At 50.1% G+C, this 17,640-nt stretch overlaps 4 protein-coding genes across 7 annotated transcripts in view; 1 reads left to right on the forward strand and 3 right to left on the reverse strand.

Moving 5' to 3' along the window:
• pex6 (peroxisomal biogenesis factor 6) overlaps positions 1 to 226 on the reverse strand; it is a 40,975-nt gene extending 40,749 nt beyond the window's left edge. The window contains exon 1 of the mRNA XM_077525073.1: positions 117 to 226. The gene's annotated coding sequence lies outside the window, so the exon portion shown is untranslated. The remainder of the gene's footprint in view (positions 1 to 116) is intronic.
• Positions 1 to 14,217, forward strand: part of pgap4 (post-GPI attachment to proteins GalNAc transferase 4) — a 60,515-nt gene extending 46,298 nt beyond the window's left edge. For 2 of the 3 annotated variants that reach the window (XM_077525096.1, XM_077525097.1), the window contains 3 exons: positions 10,982 to 11,067; positions 12,185 to 12,586; positions 13,317 to 14,217. In XM_077525096.1, the coding sequence (XP_077381222.1) occupies positions 12,200 to 12,586; positions 13,317 to 14,060 (1,131 nt within the window). In that variant the 5' untranslated portion in view covers positions 10,982 to 11,067; positions 12,185 to 12,199 and the 3' untranslated portion in view covers positions 14,061 to 14,217. Of the gene's footprint in view, positions 1 to 10,981; positions 11,068 to 11,107; positions 11,348 to 12,184; positions 12,587 to 13,316 lie in introns of those variants that run through there. The other variant, XM_077525098.1, reaches the window with a different exon arrangement.
• On the reverse strand, positions 976 to 10,111 carry tpcn3 (two pore segment channel 3). Of its 2 annotated transcripts, none has more exons than XM_077525087.1 (19): positions 9,630 to 10,111; positions 8,484 to 8,566; positions 8,298 to 8,412; positions 7,965 to 8,093; positions 6,347 to 6,463; positions 6,147 to 6,265; positions 5,978 to 6,079; positions 5,777 to 5,903; positions 4,897 to 5,098; positions 4,670 to 4,814; positions 4,407 to 4,592; positions 3,787 to 3,851; positions 2,875 to 2,962; positions 2,128 to 2,197; positions 1,848 to 2,064; positions 1,671 to 1,761; positions 1,480 to 1,593; positions 1,221 to 1,336; positions 976 to 1,146 (listed from the first exon to the last, which is right to left on the reverse strand). In XM_077525087.1, exons 1-19 carry the CDS (start codon positions 9,693 to 9,695, stop codon positions 1,016 to 1,018), a joined length of 2,283 nt encoding a protein of 760 aa, XP_077381213.1. In that variant the 5' UTR covers positions 9,696 to 10,111; the 3' UTR covers positions 976 to 1,015. The 2 variants fall into 2 exon arrangements, with proteins under 2 accessions (XP_077381213.1, XP_077381214.1); XM_077525088.1 differs by having other exon boundaries at positions 8,484 to 8,586; positions 9,630 to 10,109.
• A 215-nt stretch (positions 14,218 to 14,432) lies between the features above and the next one.
• On the reverse strand, positions 14,433 to 17,514 carry rbm34 (RNA binding motif protein 34). The gene is made up of 11 exons (XM_077525095.1): positions 17,297 to 17,514; positions 16,780 to 16,942; positions 16,511 to 16,623; positions 15,826 to 16,033; positions 15,675 to 15,734; positions 15,495 to 15,538; positions 15,329 to 15,412; positions 15,174 to 15,243; positions 15,056 to 15,098; positions 14,869 to 14,987; positions 14,433 to 14,794 (listed from the first exon to the last, which is right to left on the reverse strand). The coding sequence occupies exons 1-11, from the start codon at positions 17,317 to 17,319 to the stop codon at positions 14,555 to 14,557; spliced, it is 1,167 nt and encodes a 388-aa protein (XP_077381221.1). The 5' UTR covers positions 17,320 to 17,514; the 3' UTR covers positions 14,433 to 14,554.
• Positions 17,515 to 17,640: the final 126 nt, after the last annotated feature.

Genomic DNA, 17,640 nt, shown 5'->3' on the forward strand with positions numbered 1-17,640 from the left:
AGAAGTTATGTTCTCAAATCCTTGTGGCAGCGCAGCGTATCAAGTCACGGAAACAACCAAACTTATTTTGAAAGAATATGGTGAACAAAAAATTAAAATGAAATAAAAAATCTTACTTTTAAAGGCCCCGGGATCCCGTCTTGCCTGGCCAAGTTTGTTTGCCGTATTTTGAATCCATCGAATGCGAGCTTCATTCACACATTCATTCGCTGGCGTCCACTTCCGCACGTCGCAGATATGCGGCTCCTATTGGAGCATGTGGTCACATGACCAGCAAACTGAGTTCGCATTGGGTCAAAGATGATACGAAGGCAAGAGGATACACTTCCGCGACGGGTTGGTTTGGTATGGCGGACCAAAATTGCCACAATAGAAAAAAAAATAAATCCAATTGAAAATGAAAAGGGATATAAACACATTATATATCATTTAAAACTTAAATACAAAAAAGTAATATAGATGGAAATAAAAACAGCAAAAACAAATAAAAGCAAAAATAAAAAAAAGAGGTTCAAAAAATAAAAGTAAATATAAATAAATGTGGACAAAAAATAAATCTATTTAATCCAATTTATATCGATCGATAAATAAGGCTCTACTCTCATTTTATTCTCATTACTCTCATGCTCCTTTATTTATTTCAGACGCTGTCTTCATGAAATGTTATTCAAATGAGGGGGCGGTCCGAAGTGTATCTTGGTTTGAACTATTCGTCATGTGGTTAACTATATTGGACCTCGCTGGTGGCACATGACTGGCATGGACTGGCGACCAATCCTTTGACCAATCTCTTGATTATGCAGCCTGACATTGACTAGCGACCGATTATTTGTCTATATGTGGCCTGCCATTTCCCCTTGACTGGCGACCAATCCATTGTTTTTCCAAATGTGCCCTGACGGTGACCAGTCCGATTCCAGAACAGAACAGAATAATTCATCAGATTCATTCGCAGACTATAATAGTCAGACAACATTTTGAGTGACAGGCATGAACGTTTATTGCTGCAAAGGTTTCAAGCGGCGCTGAAGGACGGGTTGGCAAAGTTGCCGTTGGCGTCTTGAGGGTCGGCATCGGCGTCGGCGTCCTCCTGCTCCAAGTCGGCCTCGAAGAGCCGCTGCAGCAACGCGTCCACCGTTCGATACCCTGACACACACACAACGCAACGACCTCACTTCCTGTTTGCGTGCACGCCAACGGCGGCGGCGGCGAAGCCCTACTTTTGGAGGCGATTTTGAACATGAGCTTGGGTTTGCTGCTGCTCTCCGATTGGTCGGCGGGTTGCTCGTTGTCGCTCGTCTCCATGGCGTTCACCAGGTTGTCCTCCGCCGCCTCCCTGGCACGCACAAGACGCCCCAAGTGGAAAGGTCAGCGAGTCAGATAAGATCATATCCGGAATCAGAATCATCAGCGAAGAAACGGAAAGTGAAGACGAAAGCGAAAAGGAAGGAGCAGGAAGTGACGACTTTGCGTCCTCACTGAGCCACGCCCAGCTCCAGCTCCTCGATCTTCTTCTCCAGCTCCGTGTGCAGGTCGCTCTTGTCCAGCGAGTACTCCAGGAAGAAGGCCTCCAGCACGAAGGCCACAAAGATGCTGAGCGCAACAGGAAGTAGAGCAGCGCGTCAGGACGGGCCAATCGGAGACGGCGGGCGGCTCGACGGGCGGCTCACTTGATGATGATGATGACGACGGTGATGTGGAAGAGCACAAAGTAGATCCTGGCCGACTTGTGCGTGACGGCCGCGAAGCCGCTGCTCAGGAGTGACAACGCGTTAAGGACGGCAACCGACGGTCCACAGCGCTCGAACGTTAGCGTTCGCGCTCAAACCACAAACACGCGAGGATATCGTGCCACTGGTTGACGACGGTGAGCTGGACGAGCAGCACGAAGGCGTTGACGACGTTGTTGAAGTTGTTCTTGCAGTAGCCCAGCCTGGCGAAGGCGCTCCCCCGCAGCAGCGGGTTCCCGCAGTCGGCCGCCGCCGGGTCGCCCGCGTCCTCGTAAAACGTCACCTTGCCCTTGAAGAGCTCCATCCCCGCCACGGCAAACACGTAGTACACCACCTGGCCGGGGGGGAGGGGCCAACGTCAGCGAGCGGTTGGCGGGGGCGCGGCGCGCCTTCTTACCAGGATGAGCTGTCCGAAGGTGAGGATGGCCGGCCCGATGCGGATCAGGGTGTTCATGATGGTGCGGAACCTGAGCACAAAAGTCGCCATCGTTAGCCCGTCCGCGCCACTTTCCGCTATGTGTTAGCCGATGCTAATCACGAACTTGTCTGTGATATATGCCATTATGTTAGTGTTAAGCTAGCAGGGGCAACACCGGGACCAGCGATGCTAGTCGCTAGCCTATCTAAGGTAGCTATGTCCCATTAAGCAGTGCTAAGCTAGCAGGGACAACACGGTGCCCAGCCATGTTTACACCACATCTAGCAAAAGCTTATTGTTAGCCCATCTATGGTATGTCCCATTACGTGTTAGCAACAACCTAATAGGGGCAACACCACAGCTAGCAATGGTAATTGCTAATTGTCTATGGCATGTCCCATTATGTTAGCATTAAGCTAGTAGGGGCAACAGCACAACGAGCAATGCTAATCACTAGCCTATCTATGGTATGTCCCATTATTAGTATTAAGACAGCAGGGAAACACCCTGGCTAGTGATGCTGATTGTTAGCCCTTCTACGTCATGTCCCATTGCGTGTTAGCTTTAAGCTAGCAGGGGCAACACCGTGACAAGTGACATCTATGGCTTTTGCCATTATGTGTTAGCATTCTGCTAGCAGGGGCGATGCCAAAACTATCAATGTCAGCCAACGTGTCATTCCTGCACGAACTTTCTTGTCACACTTTGATGACATCACAGTCGCACCTCTTGATGCTGTCCACCACTCGGATGAGTCGTAGCACTCGCAGGATGAAAACAATGTCGAGGATCTGGCGGCTGGTGTATCCGCCCGCTGAAAACAAGCAACAACAAGTGATACGAGTCAGACTATGTTCTTCGTAGAACTTCCAGGACCTTCTCACTATACATAAGTCTCAAGACCTTTTAAAAGGGTTTTGTGAACTTCCAGGACATTGTAAGAACTTTCACAAACTTGAAGGCCCTTAAAAAAAGTACTAAGTACTTTGAGGACCTTCTAAACCAGGGGTGGCAAACTGCGGTCCTCGAGGGCCGGTGTCCTGCAGGTTTTGCAGATTTCCCTACTCGAAGTGCAGCTGATTCCAATTAACAGGCTCGTTATCAGGTTTCTGCAGAGCTTGCTGATGAGCTGATCATGAATCAGCTGTATTGAAGAAGGGAAATATCCAAAACCAGCAGGACTGCGGCCCTCGAGGACCGGATCTCGCCACCCCTGTTCTAAACCAAGGTTCACCAACTCCGAGTCCTGCAGGTTTTCGATGTTTCCGCCTACCAACACACCTGATCATTATCAGGCATGCTGGTGGGCTGATTATATGAATCAGGTGTGCTAGTGGGCGGAAACTTCGAAAACCTGCAGGACTCTGGACCTCGAGGTACAGAATTGGTGAACCCTGTTCTAAACAATTTGTCAATACATCCAGGACTTAAAAAAAGAAAAACTTATAGGATTTTCTAGGAACTCCCTGGACCTTTGGGAAAAAACTTTCAGTCAGAACCTTCCAAAAAGTTTACAAGAACTTCCAGGACCTTCTGACAACTGCCAGGAGCCCTTCTGAGACTGTTCAACTCTCATGAGCTGGTCAGAGCTTTTTAAGAGGTTTCAGGTGAGCAGCAAGAAACAGGAAGTGATCTCACATGACTTGAGGGCGGTATTGATGATGGTGGCGACCAGCGCGCAGACCACAATGATGGTGTCAAACCTGCAAACAGGAAGCGAGGAGTCAACTTCAAACAACTTCCAAGATCTGTTTTAAAAAACTTGCCAAGTTCTAGGGCGTTCTCCAATGTTCTAAAAACTTTTAGTAGGAGCTCCTAAAGACTTTTGATGAACTTCCTGGACCTTTTTTTAAAAACTTGTTTTTAAAGACCTTCCAAGGCCTTCTAAAACCATCTAAGAACTTTCAGGACGAGAGGATTTTTTCATTATGAGAAACTTGAAGACCCTCAGAACCTTTTAAAGAATTTCAGGACTTTCTAAGAAATGAAACATACTGGTAAGAACATTCGGTATCTTCTGAGCTTCCAGGATTTTTTTTGTAAGAACTTCCAGAACCTGCTAGGAACATTCAGGTCTTGTGAAAACGTGGAAAGAACTTACAAGACCTTTTGCAAACTTTCAAGTTCTTCCAGGACCTTGGAACATTTTTGGATTTATTAGAACTTTGGAAGACCTTCTGAAAACTGGATTTGGAAGAACTTCCAGACAACTTTGTGGACCCGCTTCCAATGTTTTTGCGTGTCTGCGGCGTGCTGACCAGTTCCAGAAGTTGTGCGCGGCGAAGAAGCTCCTGGGCTCGACCACGTAGAGTTTGAGGAGAATCTCCAGCAGGTAGAGCGCCAGGAAGGCCCACTCGGAGTTGCCGACGGCCGGCTGGTCCTCGTCCAGCCCGATGAAGACCGCGTTGATCACGATGATGATGTCGTACGCCACCACGAAGGCCCTGCCGGCGCACGCGCGGACGTTAACGTTAACGAGCCGCTCGCGCGCCTGCCGAGGCGCAAGCCGCGCCCCCCTCACCTGTGCTGCACCAATCGGCAGAGGAGGCGGCTGGGCGCCGAGCGGTAGAAGGCGGGGCAGAGGCGGCCGAGCGGGTGCGGCCTGGACTTGAGCGTCATCACTTGGATGTTGAGCAGGTCGGCCAGCTGCACGAACGCCGTCTTGTCTGAGGCGCAAAACACGACAACGCAAGGCCCGTTACTATGACGACCGCCAGGCGGCGCCGCGTCCGTCCGGCGCCAACCGACCGAGGGCGCCGCGGTTGCGCTCGTCCGAGACGCTCCACAGCAGCTCGGTGTGGGCGTGGCTGATGTCGGGCTGGACCAATCGGACGAGGCGGCTCCAGCTGGCGCGGCTGACCGCCGGCTCGCCGTCGAGACCTTCCTGCAGCACGGCGAAGGCCCGCGCCATCTTGTGCCGTTTGGCCCGCACCAGCTGCCGCACCTCCTCCTGCCGGACATGCGCAGACAGACAGGGGGCGCCCATGAGTCCTCCTCGCTCACCTTTGCGCAAGGTCCAACAAAAGTTACCGGCATTTTGAGCAACTTTCAGGACCTTGCAAAAGTTTGCCAAGAACGAAGAACCTTCCAAGAATGAACTTCTCACAAATTTCAAAACCGAATTTTCAGGACCTTCGATCAACTTTCAGGGCCTTCTTGGTACGCTGCAAGAAATTTCATGGCCTTCTGAACAGTTTCTGTTCATTTTAAGAACTTTCAAGGAACTTGTCGGACAATCGAAAAAACAAAAGACAAACTCTGTAGGCCATCATAGGAACTTTCAGGACCTTCTAAAAAGAATCTAGAAACATTGAAATGAAAAAACTTCAAATCTAAAAAAAAACAAAGAAACTTTTCAGAACTGTCCAACAGGTTCCTCAAATGTTCTTTTGAGTTTTCTTCTAAAAACGATGAACTTGAAATTTTCAAGAACATTTGCCAAAAGGACTTGGTAGGGTTAGATCCAACTTTTGGAATGTAAAGATCTCAAAATTTGAAGGTATTTTCTGGACTTTCGTGGAATTTTCAAGACCTTCTGAACAAACAAAAGAGAAAATCAAGCAAACTTGCCAAAATTACTGTCAAGAACGATTGAAAACTGTTTTGGTAGTGATTTTGCGTGTCTGACCTTCAAGTACTTCTTGTAGTTGTTGAAGACGACGGCGAGGAAGACGGACATGAAGATGAAGGTGTTGACCAGGATGTAGACAATGAAGAAGATGGCGAAAGCCGAGCTGGCGTCATACGCCGGCATCCTGACCCACAAATAAAAAGGGAGAGCTCGTCAGACCGCGCGGTCTGACGAGCTCAGCGGCCGGCGTTCACTCACATGACGTCGGGGCTGTTGGCGGTGGTCACCAGCACGTAGAGGTCGAAGACGGCGTCGACGTAGTCGGAGAAGTACGGCGAGCCGTCCGACGTCTTCAGACCGCTGCGACGCACTCGAAGCGTTAGCACACTCGCACGCACGCGCGCGCGCGCGCACACTCGCGACCCACCGCTTGTTGAAGAGTTTGAGCGCCATCAGCGAGAAGATGAGGATGCTGAAGATGAAGAGCAGGAAGACGGACAAGATCTGCGGGAGGGCGTTGCGGATGCTGCGGAAGGCCCTGCGCAGCTTCGCGCGCGTTAGCGCGGTTAGCGCGGTTAGCGGCGGTGCCTTCGGGCGCGCTCGGACGGCGGAGTCGCGTGACCTCACCTGCCGACCTTCCGTCACGTTGACCAACAGGAGCGGTCGCAGCACTCGCGACCAGCGCAGGGCGTAGCAGCCGGCGGCGTGCAGGGCGCCGTAGATGATCATGTCCAGCAGCGTCAGCTGTCGCGCACGCGCACGCACACGCACACGCACAACAAGGTGGTTTGAGTCAATGAAAACCAACAAAAAAAATTATTTTGTTAACCAAATAAAACAAAAAAACTAACTGAAATTACATTCGATGATGACAAAACTAACTAATGAGAGCAAAAATGAAATTAATTGAACGCATGAGCCCAAATGTGATTGAAGTCGATTTATTTTCAAATGATCCGGAATAAGAACGACTGAAAAGTGACGTCATCAGGCAGCAGCCAATAGAAAAGCACCAAAAGATGACATCACTCCAATTTTTTTTAATTATTGCGCACGTCATACACTTACAAAAAGTTAAAGTAATACTAAAACTAACGAAAACTAAGCATTTATGAAAACTAACAGAACCGCCCGAAAAACTAATTAAAAGTAACTAAATGTAAAAAACAAAAACTCAAAACAAACACAAATGAAAAATTCCAAAACTAGAAATAACCCTGGCTGGCGCACACACGCACACACCGTCAATCATTTCAACCCAAAGAACACAAAAACCAGCTCATTCATTCATTCATTCATTCTACTTCAACTATCGGGTGTATTAAACATAAACAAGACGACTTCAGACATTTTACAAATTGCCTTTCAACGTGTATAAATTCTATGCTTGATGATGTTTTGTTTTTGTTTTAATTAAAGAATGATCACTGAAATTCAACAAATACGGAAGGAAGTCTGCCGGCGAGGTGGGAGGAACAAGATGGCCGCCCTGTGACTTCAACGGCATTTCTGGGCTATCCAGTCATATATACAGGTCAGCGGTTTGGGTCGGCCGGACGCAAGCCACGACAGCGACTTTCGACGGTGACTTTCGAGTCGAGTCAGCAGGAAGTTTCGCAACGGCGCTCTCAGCACTTTTGCGCCCAGACAGGAAGTGAACGGGCGTCCGCCACAAAAGGAACAGGAAGCCGTCACCGGTGGCCACGCCTCTTCCGCGAATAACAACGCGGAACAACTTCCGAGGCTGATCAAAAAGATTTTCACGATGGACTCAAAAGATTTCCGGACCGGTCCAGAATTTGCAAACAACTTCTAGAGATATTTTGGAGTATCTTGGAACTTTCCAACGACTTTTTCAAGTTTCAATCAGCTTTGGAGCAACTTTCAGGTCAAGCTTAAAAATGGAAATCCACCTTCAACATTTCTTGACAATCATTTCTGATATGTGACCTCATATTCATCCAAACATGACATTGTAATTCATATGACATTTGTGGAATATGAAGCAAAATTGCGCCACTCGCTGCAGATGACATCGCAGTCGCTCAGGGCGGCGACCAATCGCAGCTCAAAAGTGTTCTGAAGCCGAGCTGTGATTGCTTGTAACCTGAGCGACTGTGATGTCATTTTCACTCCACAAAATGGCCGCCCCCCTGAGATGGATCAAAAGGGCTGTGAAGCGCATACAACGTACGATTGTCATGATTGGCAAATGGAAAGCGTGACATGGCTAAGCTCCTCCTACCGCCAAGATGGCGATCATGCAAATGTTCTTGGGGTCCTTCCAGAACTTGTCGCGCGGGATGACCTTGGCGTAGTGGACCAGTCGCAGGGCGAAGACGTGCAGGCACAGCAGCTCCGCCAGCATGGTGGCCTGCAAGCAGGCAAACGTTAGCCGCGTGCTAGCTAACGGCGCTAGCGCAGCAACTTTCAAAGTCGGTTGCACGTGCGCTCGCATCGGCTAGCGACCAGCTGGCCATTTATTACGCCACCTACTGACAGAAAGTGGACGAGCTCGGCGACACGCTTTCACTTCCTGTGTCAACAGGAAGCGGAGGGGCGGGGCCGGGAGACTCACCCACGGCGGCAGAGGCACGACGGCGGGCTCCTCGCACACGGCCAAGCTCAAGTCCAGCAGGATGAAGAAGTAGAGCAGCAGCCGAGGAAGTCGGCGGTTGTAGTGCAGGTACAACCTGCGCTTTCACAATAAAAGCTGCTCATCACTTGCAAGAAGGCGAACAATGGCGGCTGGGCGTGGCCTCACCGGACGGCCTGCGGCGACGTGTCGAAGAAGATGTTCCTGTTGTACTGAGCGTCCGAAACGTACGCCGACGCCAGCTCCAAATCCTCACGGACACACAAACACACTTCAAAATAAAAGTCATACTGTCAAAAGAAAAGTCACACGCTTGCGGACAGTTGGGAAGAAACTGAAAGAAGACTTTCAAAATAAAACAGCGGCTTACAATGACAAGCAACTTTCAAAATAAGGTTTTGGAATCTAATTCTGACGCTATTTGCGAGGCGACAAACTGGGAAGAATTCATCTTCTCAATGACGTCTCGCGCGGCGCGGCGGTTTCCACCCATCAGTGGCTCGGACCAATCGCAGAGCCACATTGTGTTTGGGGGGCGGGACGTGCAGCTGTGACCAAACCAGGAAGTGGCGACACTAACTCATCGGCCGAACATGGACGCTGCAATTAATTTGTTCTCGTACAATTATGCTGCATTCAAGGATGGTCGGAAGTCAGACTTTCCAGAGTTTTGTTTTTTTTTCCTCCGAAAACCAGGAAGTGTGTACGGGAACTTGGAAATTCTATTGAGTGAATCGCAATTTCAATCTGGCTTGTTGCCAGCTTATCGATTTTCAGGACCTTCTAAAAAGTTGCGATGAATTTTCTGAACTTGATCGGAATTTTCAGGATCTTTTTCAAACTAAACAATAAAAAAAACCTTTCTAAGCGTCAGTGTGGTTCGCAAACTCGGTCCTCAGGGGGCCAAAGTCCTGCAGGTTTTTGACGTTTCTCCTTCTCCAACACACCTGAAGCTCATCTGCTAACGATTGATTGGAATCAGGTGCAGGTGGCCTCAAACAAGCTTCCGGCGCGTTTGGAGACATTTCAAGACATTTGCAAACGTTTTGGTGGCTTTTCAGGAGCATCTGAAAACGTTCCTATGAAGCATCAGGACTTGGTTGTCTTTTTCAAGAGCCTTCCCAGATTATTCACGATGTTCCCGTCAAGCAAACATTGGAAAGTGATTTCGGGGATCCTCAGTTGCACGTGATCGGCGGTCACGTGAACTTTTTTTCTGTTTTTTTTTTGTCGTACTCTTGCTCCAAAGTTTTACGGCCGTCATGTGAAAATGGTCACGCGGGTCGGTGCGCGCGCACGCGCACGCGAGCTCACCTCTTTGCTTTTGGAGTCTTGTTCCGGCCGCGCACGCGCGTCAGGGCTGCTCGTGCTCGTCGTCATGCTCCGACTTTTGGACAGCAACTTTTTTTTTCTTTTTTTTCCCTTGTTCCTTCTTTGAGCTTCTTTACTTTTTGCGAGCCCTCTTCTTCTCCTCCTTTCTGGTTGTTGTTCCTCCCGCTCAGCCTGTCCCGGTTGGAGAAGTCCAGCGGTCAATCGGCGTGGCGCATGCGCGTGCGCGTGACGCGTGTCGTGCACACGGGCGACTTGTTGTTCATCTCTTCTCGACTTCTTCTTTTTTCTTTTCTTTCTGCTGCCGCTGCACGAGCCCGTCGAGTTGCGTTGCGTTCGCGTGCTGTGGGAAACGTGAGCTTCCTCATCCGCTCACTCGCCATGACGTCATCCGGATCGCCGACGTCATGCAGCCGACAAATTGGCCCTTCGGAGGATGCAGCCACACAGGCAACATTTTGTGTGTATGTCTTTCACTCACGCACTTCTGTTTTTTTCCCCCCAAAATGGGCTCAAATATTTTCAGTATTTATTGAATTATGTATTTATTTATTGTTGGGGAGGGGGTTGGTCTTTTTTCACAGCAATTATAAGGTGTCAATTATTTGTGTTTTTTTTTTTTTCCCCCAGTGTGAGAGTGGCGTTAAAAGCCCTCTTTTCTTTTTTTTCATGGTTGTTATGTAATGAAAATGAATTTCAGAATGTATTTAGCTCGATGTCAAAAAGTTTGGCGCGTTTCGTGTGATGTGGCGCCACCTGGTGGTCAGCTGCAGTCACGACGTCCGCAATGTCGACCTGGCTGGCTGCGCGCGCATCTCGTCGTCCGCCACTTCCGGCTTGTCGCCTCACCTGTTCTCCTTTTGTCATCAGTTGTTTTGTTTTTGTTCTGTTTTGTTTAATCGAACAATTTAGAAACAGACAAAGTTATTAATACAGAGAAAACCAAAACAAAGAGAAGCCAAGTGGGATTTAAAAAAAAAGTATAAAGTATAAAGCAATAGTTTTCAACGCTTTCTTGTTGGTTGGTATATGGTATTCATTGTTTGGTTTCCATTTCAAAAATAAAAAACAATGGTTTTGACCGACTATGAATTTGCATATATGAAATTTTGCCAACTTAATAATTTCATTTATAAGAAACGTTTTTTTTTTTTTGAAAGAATAGTCTACCTGTGAATAATTTTGAATAAAATTTCCCTTACTTAATTTGTGTAAGATTTGTTAGATATTTGTATGGAAGCGACCAAATTGACCCGAATAAATGACACGCCTGTCGTCACAAGCGAAGGAGGGGCGACGGGGACGATGACGTCACTGTGACGTCGACTGAGGAAGTGGCGAGCAGAGGAAGCGCGAGAGGCGTCGCGAGGAACAGGCGACAGCCGAGCCCAAGTCCGCCTGACGTCACAAGACGCTTGATTTGGTGAGCGCAAGCCAGCAAATGTTTTTACACATTCTCCTCCTTTTTTTTTTTACTTGCTATTTCCAACGTTGACGCCATTCGTTGTTGGCCGACTGCCGCCAGACCAGAGCAGGAACTAAAAATTGCGTTCACGTCATCAACGTCACCTTTTGAACGTTTCACGCTTGAAAGCCTTCATGATCATTTGTGGCGAAAACGCCTAAAAAAAACAGGTGCATCCAAAGGCAATTTTGTTCTTGAACCATTTGGAGTATCAGCATTAGTTTTGGTTTCTTTGAAGGTAAACAAACTCTCAAACGGTCACAATCGGTTTGAACTGCGACTGGCACCGAGTAATGGACGTTTGAATACAAGATGAATTTTCTGTTCGTCAAACTATTTTTCACCAAATCTGCCTTGAAAATGAATGTGGAATGATGATTAGGACGGATTTTCCAAAACAGGGGTCAAAGAAGCCCAGCTCAAATCTGATTTAAAAAAAAAAAAAATAATCATTTGAATATGTCACTATTCAATTCTAGCCATAGTTGAGAGACTACATCCACATTTAGACATCATTTTTGACATGAAATCAAAGAGATATGAACCTTTATGACACACTATGATCTTTTGTGTTACCATCTTGAGAAATGAAAAAGAAAAAGCGTAATTTTCTCTGAAGACATTTTGGAATATGAGAGCAAACGTATGTGACGAGCTGCTGTAGGTTTTTGGCAGCATGATTATTCATTTTTCCGTGCTCTGGAATGTTGTTGGCCGATTCGCAAAACCTCTTTTGTAGAATCCAGACGTTCAATCTGCTTCCTATTGATATTTGTTGCTGTTTGTGTCTTTTGTTTGCATGACGGGTCTGAAAATGGCTGCCACGAACTGAAACGACGTTTGATGCAGAAAGTGTTCAAATGTTGCCTGAATTATGTTTAGCACACTTGAAAACAAAATGTCCTCACAAATGGACGTTTGTGGGTCTGTCCGCCATTTTGTTGTGCTAGTTGTTCAAATGACACAAAATGAAGCGGAATTTGGTCTGCCACATGTGACATCTGTCAATTTAAAAAACAAACCAAAAAAAGAAGGACTTCTGGGACTTGCCATTTAGTTTTTCTTCTTCCCGCAGGTCCTCCATCCTCCGATGGCGCCCGGGCTCCAGTTGCGCTGGTCCAGGGGCGCCACGCAGGCGCTGGTGGTGTTTGCGCTGACGTTCTGCGTGGTGCTGCCGGCGTGCTGCCACCGCCTGCTGTACTCGTACTACTTCCTGCGCTGGGCCTACCAGGACGGCGTGCGGCAGGACGCCTTGAGCCAGAGTCTGCGGCGCGGTCAGGACGCCTTGCGCTTCTGGCAGGGCGCCGCCCCCGACCCCGCCGCCGCCGCCGCCGCCGAGCCTCCCCGGCATCCCGAGCTGCTGGTTACCGTGGTGACGGTGCGGCGGCGCCGGGCTCTCCGTTATCACTACCTCCTGCAGGTGATGCGCCAGCTCCGAGCTCTCCTGGCCGGCTGCGGGGAGCGGCCCTGCGCCCAGGTGCGTTCATTGCTTCCGCGCCATTTCTTTCATTTCTTGCGTGCAACTTAATGAGGGCTGTGGTGCTCCTTCGAACTCTTCACAAACTCCCTGCGGAGGAGGAGCTGCTCGAGCCTTCCGGCTTCTCTCGTCTGATCTCCAAGGGGGATCCCGGACACCCTGCGGAGAAACTCATTTGGGCCGCTTGTATCCGGGATCTCGTTCTTTCGGTCAGTGAGTTGTGACCTCGGTTGAGGGTCGGAACGTAGATGGAGCGCTAAATGGAGAGCGTTGCCTTTTCGGCTCAGCTCTTTCTTCACCACGACGCTGCATCGGTCCGCCTGTCCGTCTCCCGCTCGTCAACGAGACCCCAACTTGATACTTGAGGCCAGTTTTGTTTCAGAAAAATCAAGCAAAATGTTGGGTCATTTTGGACGGCTGCACTTTGTTTCCATTTTGCAAATCTGCTCGTAGCCGAGCAACTAAAACAGAACTCAAGCTAGCAAGTGACGCTCCAAAATCAAATATGAACGGGGGAGGATGTGCAACAGCAGGAACAACAAATATCATATGCAACACTTGTGCACTTTTCAAGCGATGCAGTGAGCTAGTTTCAGAACGGCCACAATGAGTCTTTCCTAAGCGCGGTCCTCGTATCCGGCCCGTTTCCACGTCTCCCTCAGGTCGAGGGAGACGTGGAAACGGGCCTTGCGACAGACGAGACTGAGGCAGCGCTTGTCCCCGTGCGCAGGTGCTGCTGTGCGACGTGGAGAGCGGGCCGGAGGTCCACGAGGACGCCCGACTGCTGGAGCGCCACTTCCACGTGCTGCGGCGGCCGGCGGGCGCCCGGCGCCAGCCCGTCGACACCTTTGAGCGAGAGAAGCGGGACTACGTGTTCTGCCTGCGCCGCGCCTTCCGGCTGGCGCGGCCCCGCAACATGGTGGTCCTGGAGGACGACGCCCTCCCGCGGCCCGACTTCTTCCGGGTGCTGAAGGAGCTGCTGGGCCGGCGCTTCGCCGCGCGCTCGCTCTACGTCAAGCTGTACCACCCCGAGCGGCTGCAGCGCTACTGGAACCCGGAGCCCTACCGGCTGCTGGAGTGGCTGGGTCTGGGCCTGCTGGGCGCCACCCTGCTGCTGCGGCTGCTGTCGCGGCGCATGTCGGCCGGCCGGCTGGCGCTGCTGGCGGCGTACGTGATGGCGGCGGCCGAGCTGCTGGGCCGCCACTACCTGCTGGAGCTGCGGCGCCTGTCGCCGCAGCTGTACGCCGTCTCGCCCGCCACCGAGTGCTGCACGCCCGCCATGCTGTACCCGGGCAACGCCTCGCTGAGGGTGGCGTCCTACCTGGACGCCGCCGTCTGCTCCAAGGGCAACGCCAAGGACACGGTCCTGTACCGGCTGGTGCGCGACATGCCCGGCGAGCGCTCGCACAGCGTGGAACCCAACCTGGTCACGCACATCGGCTTCTTCTCCTCCGTCAGGCACAACTCGTTTTGAGCCATCGGACGCTTTTCCCACTTTGCCGAGGTGCCTTCCGGATTGGCTCGGGTGTGCGTCACATGGGACCTTCTCCCAGGTTTGTCTTTTGCTGGCGTGCGGTGAAACCTTTTCATTCTCAAACGTGCCTTGGATCAATAAAGTTTTGTCAAGTTTGGCCGCAGTTTGTCGTGTGTCCAGTAGAGGTCGCTTTCAAAAGTCGGAAAGCCAGTCAACATTCGCTGTCAAACTCGTTTATCATCTGACGGCGCTTTGTGTGTCACCTGTGCCAGCCGATAATGGCAGTCGTTCAAATGGTATCCGACATGTTGATGTCGTCATTGTACACAATAATTGAAAAAAGAGGAGTGAAAAATGCTTGAAATCGGCTGGCACTCTTAAAGGTTGTTTTTAATCTTACAGAAGTCATGACACAAGATTGTCAAGAAATGTAATATTATTCCATTTTGGAGGAGTCAACATCTGCCACAAGATGGCAGCAAAAGCCACTCCACTTACGTGCGGACCTTCTTGACCTTCGTACTTTTTGGATTGGGGCAGGCCATCTCGCCCTTGAAGTGCTGACCTTTGCCCTTTTGGCCTCCTCCAAAAGGTTCCCTTGCCGCAGACCGGTGGCCATTCCTCCTGGCGCCGGCGCTCCCGGCTTCCTTCTTGGCGGAGCGCTTGACCCGAACGGGCCGACCGTCCAGCTCGGAGCCTTGCAGCTTCAGCGCCAGTTGCACCGAGTCGCAACTCTGACGGGGGTCGGAGGCACGGCAAAGGTGAGAGGTCACGCGCCTGGTGAGCCACCGACGCGCGCCGAGTTTACCTCAAAGAGGACGTAGCCGAATCCTTTGCCCAATCCCGTGTTGTGGTCCCGCACCAGTCGGACGGCCTCCACGGCGCCGCATTCCGCAAAGTGGCGTCGCAACGCCGACTCTTTCAGCTCTGGCGCAAAACCGTGGCGGCGTGTTACCGTGGCAACGCAAGACGGCCGAAGACGTCGTCGGACTCACCGAAGTTGAGGTTCCCCACAAAGACCGAACGCTTGTGGTCGTGCTGCGGACGCAAAGCAAAACGCCAGCCGTCACAAGCGCGCAGGGCCGACGGCGCAAGCGGGTGGGCGGGACTTACGCTCTGCGCCGCCTTGGAGCTCACGCGGTCCACGCGGATGATGAACTCTTTGTCCAGCTCCGTGCCGTTTCTGCGGGGGGGACAAAATGGCCGAAAGGGGAGGAGTCAGGACAAGCGGGCGGGAAGCGGCGGACGGACGGACGGACAGCGGCGACCTCTGCAGCGCTTTGGCGACCCCTTGCGGCTCCTTGAAGACCACGTAGGCGTTGATGCTCTGCGCCGACGGGTGAGCTTGCCGCCTGACACGACACAACATCGCCAGTATGACAACATATCCAAATTGCCGTAAATGGTTGCGTGTGTGCGTGCGTTGCCACTCACTTGATGGCGGCGACTCTGCGCGACACGGCCGGATCTTCTCGCACCTGCGACGAGCCCAAGCAGACGTGACGTCAGAGCAGCCCCTCCCACTTTTGGGTGCTTGTTTTGTTTGATTAGCAAATGAATTGATGACATGAAGGCAAAACGTGCGGTTGTTTTTTTTTGTTGTTTTTTGGTTACCATGGAGCGGAAGCGGATGGACTCGATGGCGCCGTCGGCCCTGAAAATGCCGAGCAGCGTCTGTGGGGCGACAAACACACAGAAAGACAAGACGGCCTTTAGGAGCATGTTGTGGCGCGGCAGAGGTCAAAGGTCAGTGGCCGGCGTTGACCTTCTTGGTGCAGCCGACGGGGAGATTCCCCACAAAGGCCGTCCTCCGGTTTTTGCTCTGCTCTTCCTGCTTCTCCTGCCGCCGCCGCTGGCGCTTCAGCACCCAGTGCTCCGCCCCCTTCTCCAGCCCCGCCTCCCCGGCGGCGACACGTTTCTTCCGGTTGGCCGGCGCGCGCTCGTCCTCGTCGGCGTTCTGCAGGCCCGCCTCCCTGGCAAACAAATCGGATGCGCTTCGAACGACGATGGAGACTCTTATTGTGAAAATCAACCGATTAATTGGCCGGCTAATTTCATCAAAACATTTATTTTATTTTTTAAACAAGACAACAAAATCTGCAAAACAATTAGCCAATTTTTCGGTCTGTTGCAAAGTTAATTCAGAATTAAGGGAGCAAAACATATTTTATGCATTATGTACTTTTTTTTCCCCATTCATTTGCCAATTAATCGGTTATCGGGCAACAGCCCTAAAAATCCATATTAGTCGGATGCTAGTAAAAAATCTAAATCATTATTAATTTATCTCATGAAATCCTTTCTTGATTGCCTGATGAATAAATCATAAACTGCATTTTTTTTTGAAGTCATGCTAGCACTTAGCTTCGCATCAGCAGCTCAACTTGTTTGACTTTGGATGATGAGCAGTTTTTTTTTGTTTTTTGTTTTTTGTTTTTTTTGTGTGTGACCTGTTGTGCAGCTTCTGCTCAGCTTCCATTTTGGGCCTTCTCTTCCCTTTCGAAGTATCGCCAGCTTGACCTTTGACCTCGGGAGCCTCCCGCTGCTCGCTGAGCCGCGGAAGCTGGCGGGACAAGCACATCAAATTGAGGAGAACAAAAAAATGTCAACATTACAGTGAAAATAAAACATTGGAACAAGCATCCTGTGCGTCTACATCACGGTTGTTGCTTGGAGTGGGTTGCAAGTCGCTTGTTTATGACTTTTTGCAGCACTTTACCTGCGGCGCGGCCTTAAAGAGGACGCTCGGTGGCGGCGCGGCGGCGCTGAACAGAGCCGACAGCGAGCCGGCAGCCGCGAGCTTCTTCGTCTTCTTCTTCTTCTTCTGCTGGGTCAAACTCCCCGACACATCGCCCACTTGGTAGACGGAGGAAGCTTCCACGCTGGACACAACAATGAGGTCAAAGGTTAACGGCAGCAGTGGCTCTTTTGACATTGTATTACAAAACCAAAGCGGGATTCGAACCCGCGACCCAATGCTTAAGGGGTGACTACCATAACCGTTGCGCAAAATTTGCACTTGTAGTTCGTTCTCACGCGATTCACGGTAAAATAGCGCGAAGTCAGTGACGAGTTGCCGGTCACGGCAAAATATCCACTTGAAAAGATGAAATACACAACATATCTACTCATTACACGTAAATGTCACAAACAACAATGGTAAGATCATTTGTCGAAGTTATTTTTGTGACCTCAAATATGTATTATTATAATACATACTCATATGGTCAACAAACCTCTGAGCAACTTTCTTCTTCATGGTGTTAACATGCAACGTTCGCCTCTGCTAATTGTATAAATATCCAAGCTTGTGCTCGAGTCTAAATTCAGGTTAAACGTCGACGCTAACCGACGTTATGTCTTGTTTAAACGCAAAAAAAAAAAAAAAAAAAAGAATGTTTTGTTTTGTTTTATTCCTTGCTGAGACGCGTGCGCTCTCTCGCGGGCTGCTGCGGTCCGTATGCTAAATATGTCCGGTAGGAAACAAAATTTCAACTTACAAAGTCATTACATCTTCCGTTCTCGTGGAACACTCGACGTAGATTTATATGACTAAATCAACAAAAATAATATTTAATAA

The sequence above is a fragment of the Festucalex cinctus genome, chromosome 6, assembly GCF_051991245.1.
Source record: "Festucalex cinctus isolate MCC-2025b chromosome 6, RoL_Fcin_1.0, whole genome shotgun sequence".
Classification (NCBI taxonomy): Eukaryota; Metazoa; Chordata; class Actinopteri; order Syngnathiformes; family Syngnathidae; genus Festucalex; species Festucalex cinctus.

Coding starts and splice junctions, on each gene's coding strand:
- rbm34 (XM_077525095.1), bottom strand. CDS start 17,319: ATGAAGAAGAAAGTTGCTCAGAG. Junction 16,943..17,296: donor AAGAAGAAAGTTGCTCAGAG/GTTTGTTGACCA, acceptor TGTTGTGTCCAG/CGTGGAAGCTTCCTCCGTCT. Junction 14,795..14,868: donor TCGGCTACGTCCTCTTTGAG/GTAAACTCGGCG, acceptor GACCCCCGTCAG/AGTTGCGACTCGGTGCAACT.
- tpcn3 (XM_077525087.1), bottom strand. CDS start 9,695: ATGACGACGAGCACGAGCAGCCCTGACGCGCGTGCGCGGCCGGAACAA. Junction 5,904..5,977: donor GCCAACAGCCCCGACGTCAT/GTGAGTGAACGC, acceptor TTTGTGGGTCAG/GATGCCGGCGTATGACGCCA. Junction 1,594..1,670: donor GTCGTCATCATCATCATCAA/GTGAGCCGCCCG, acceptor TGTTGCGCTCAG/CATCTTTGTGGCCTTCGTGC.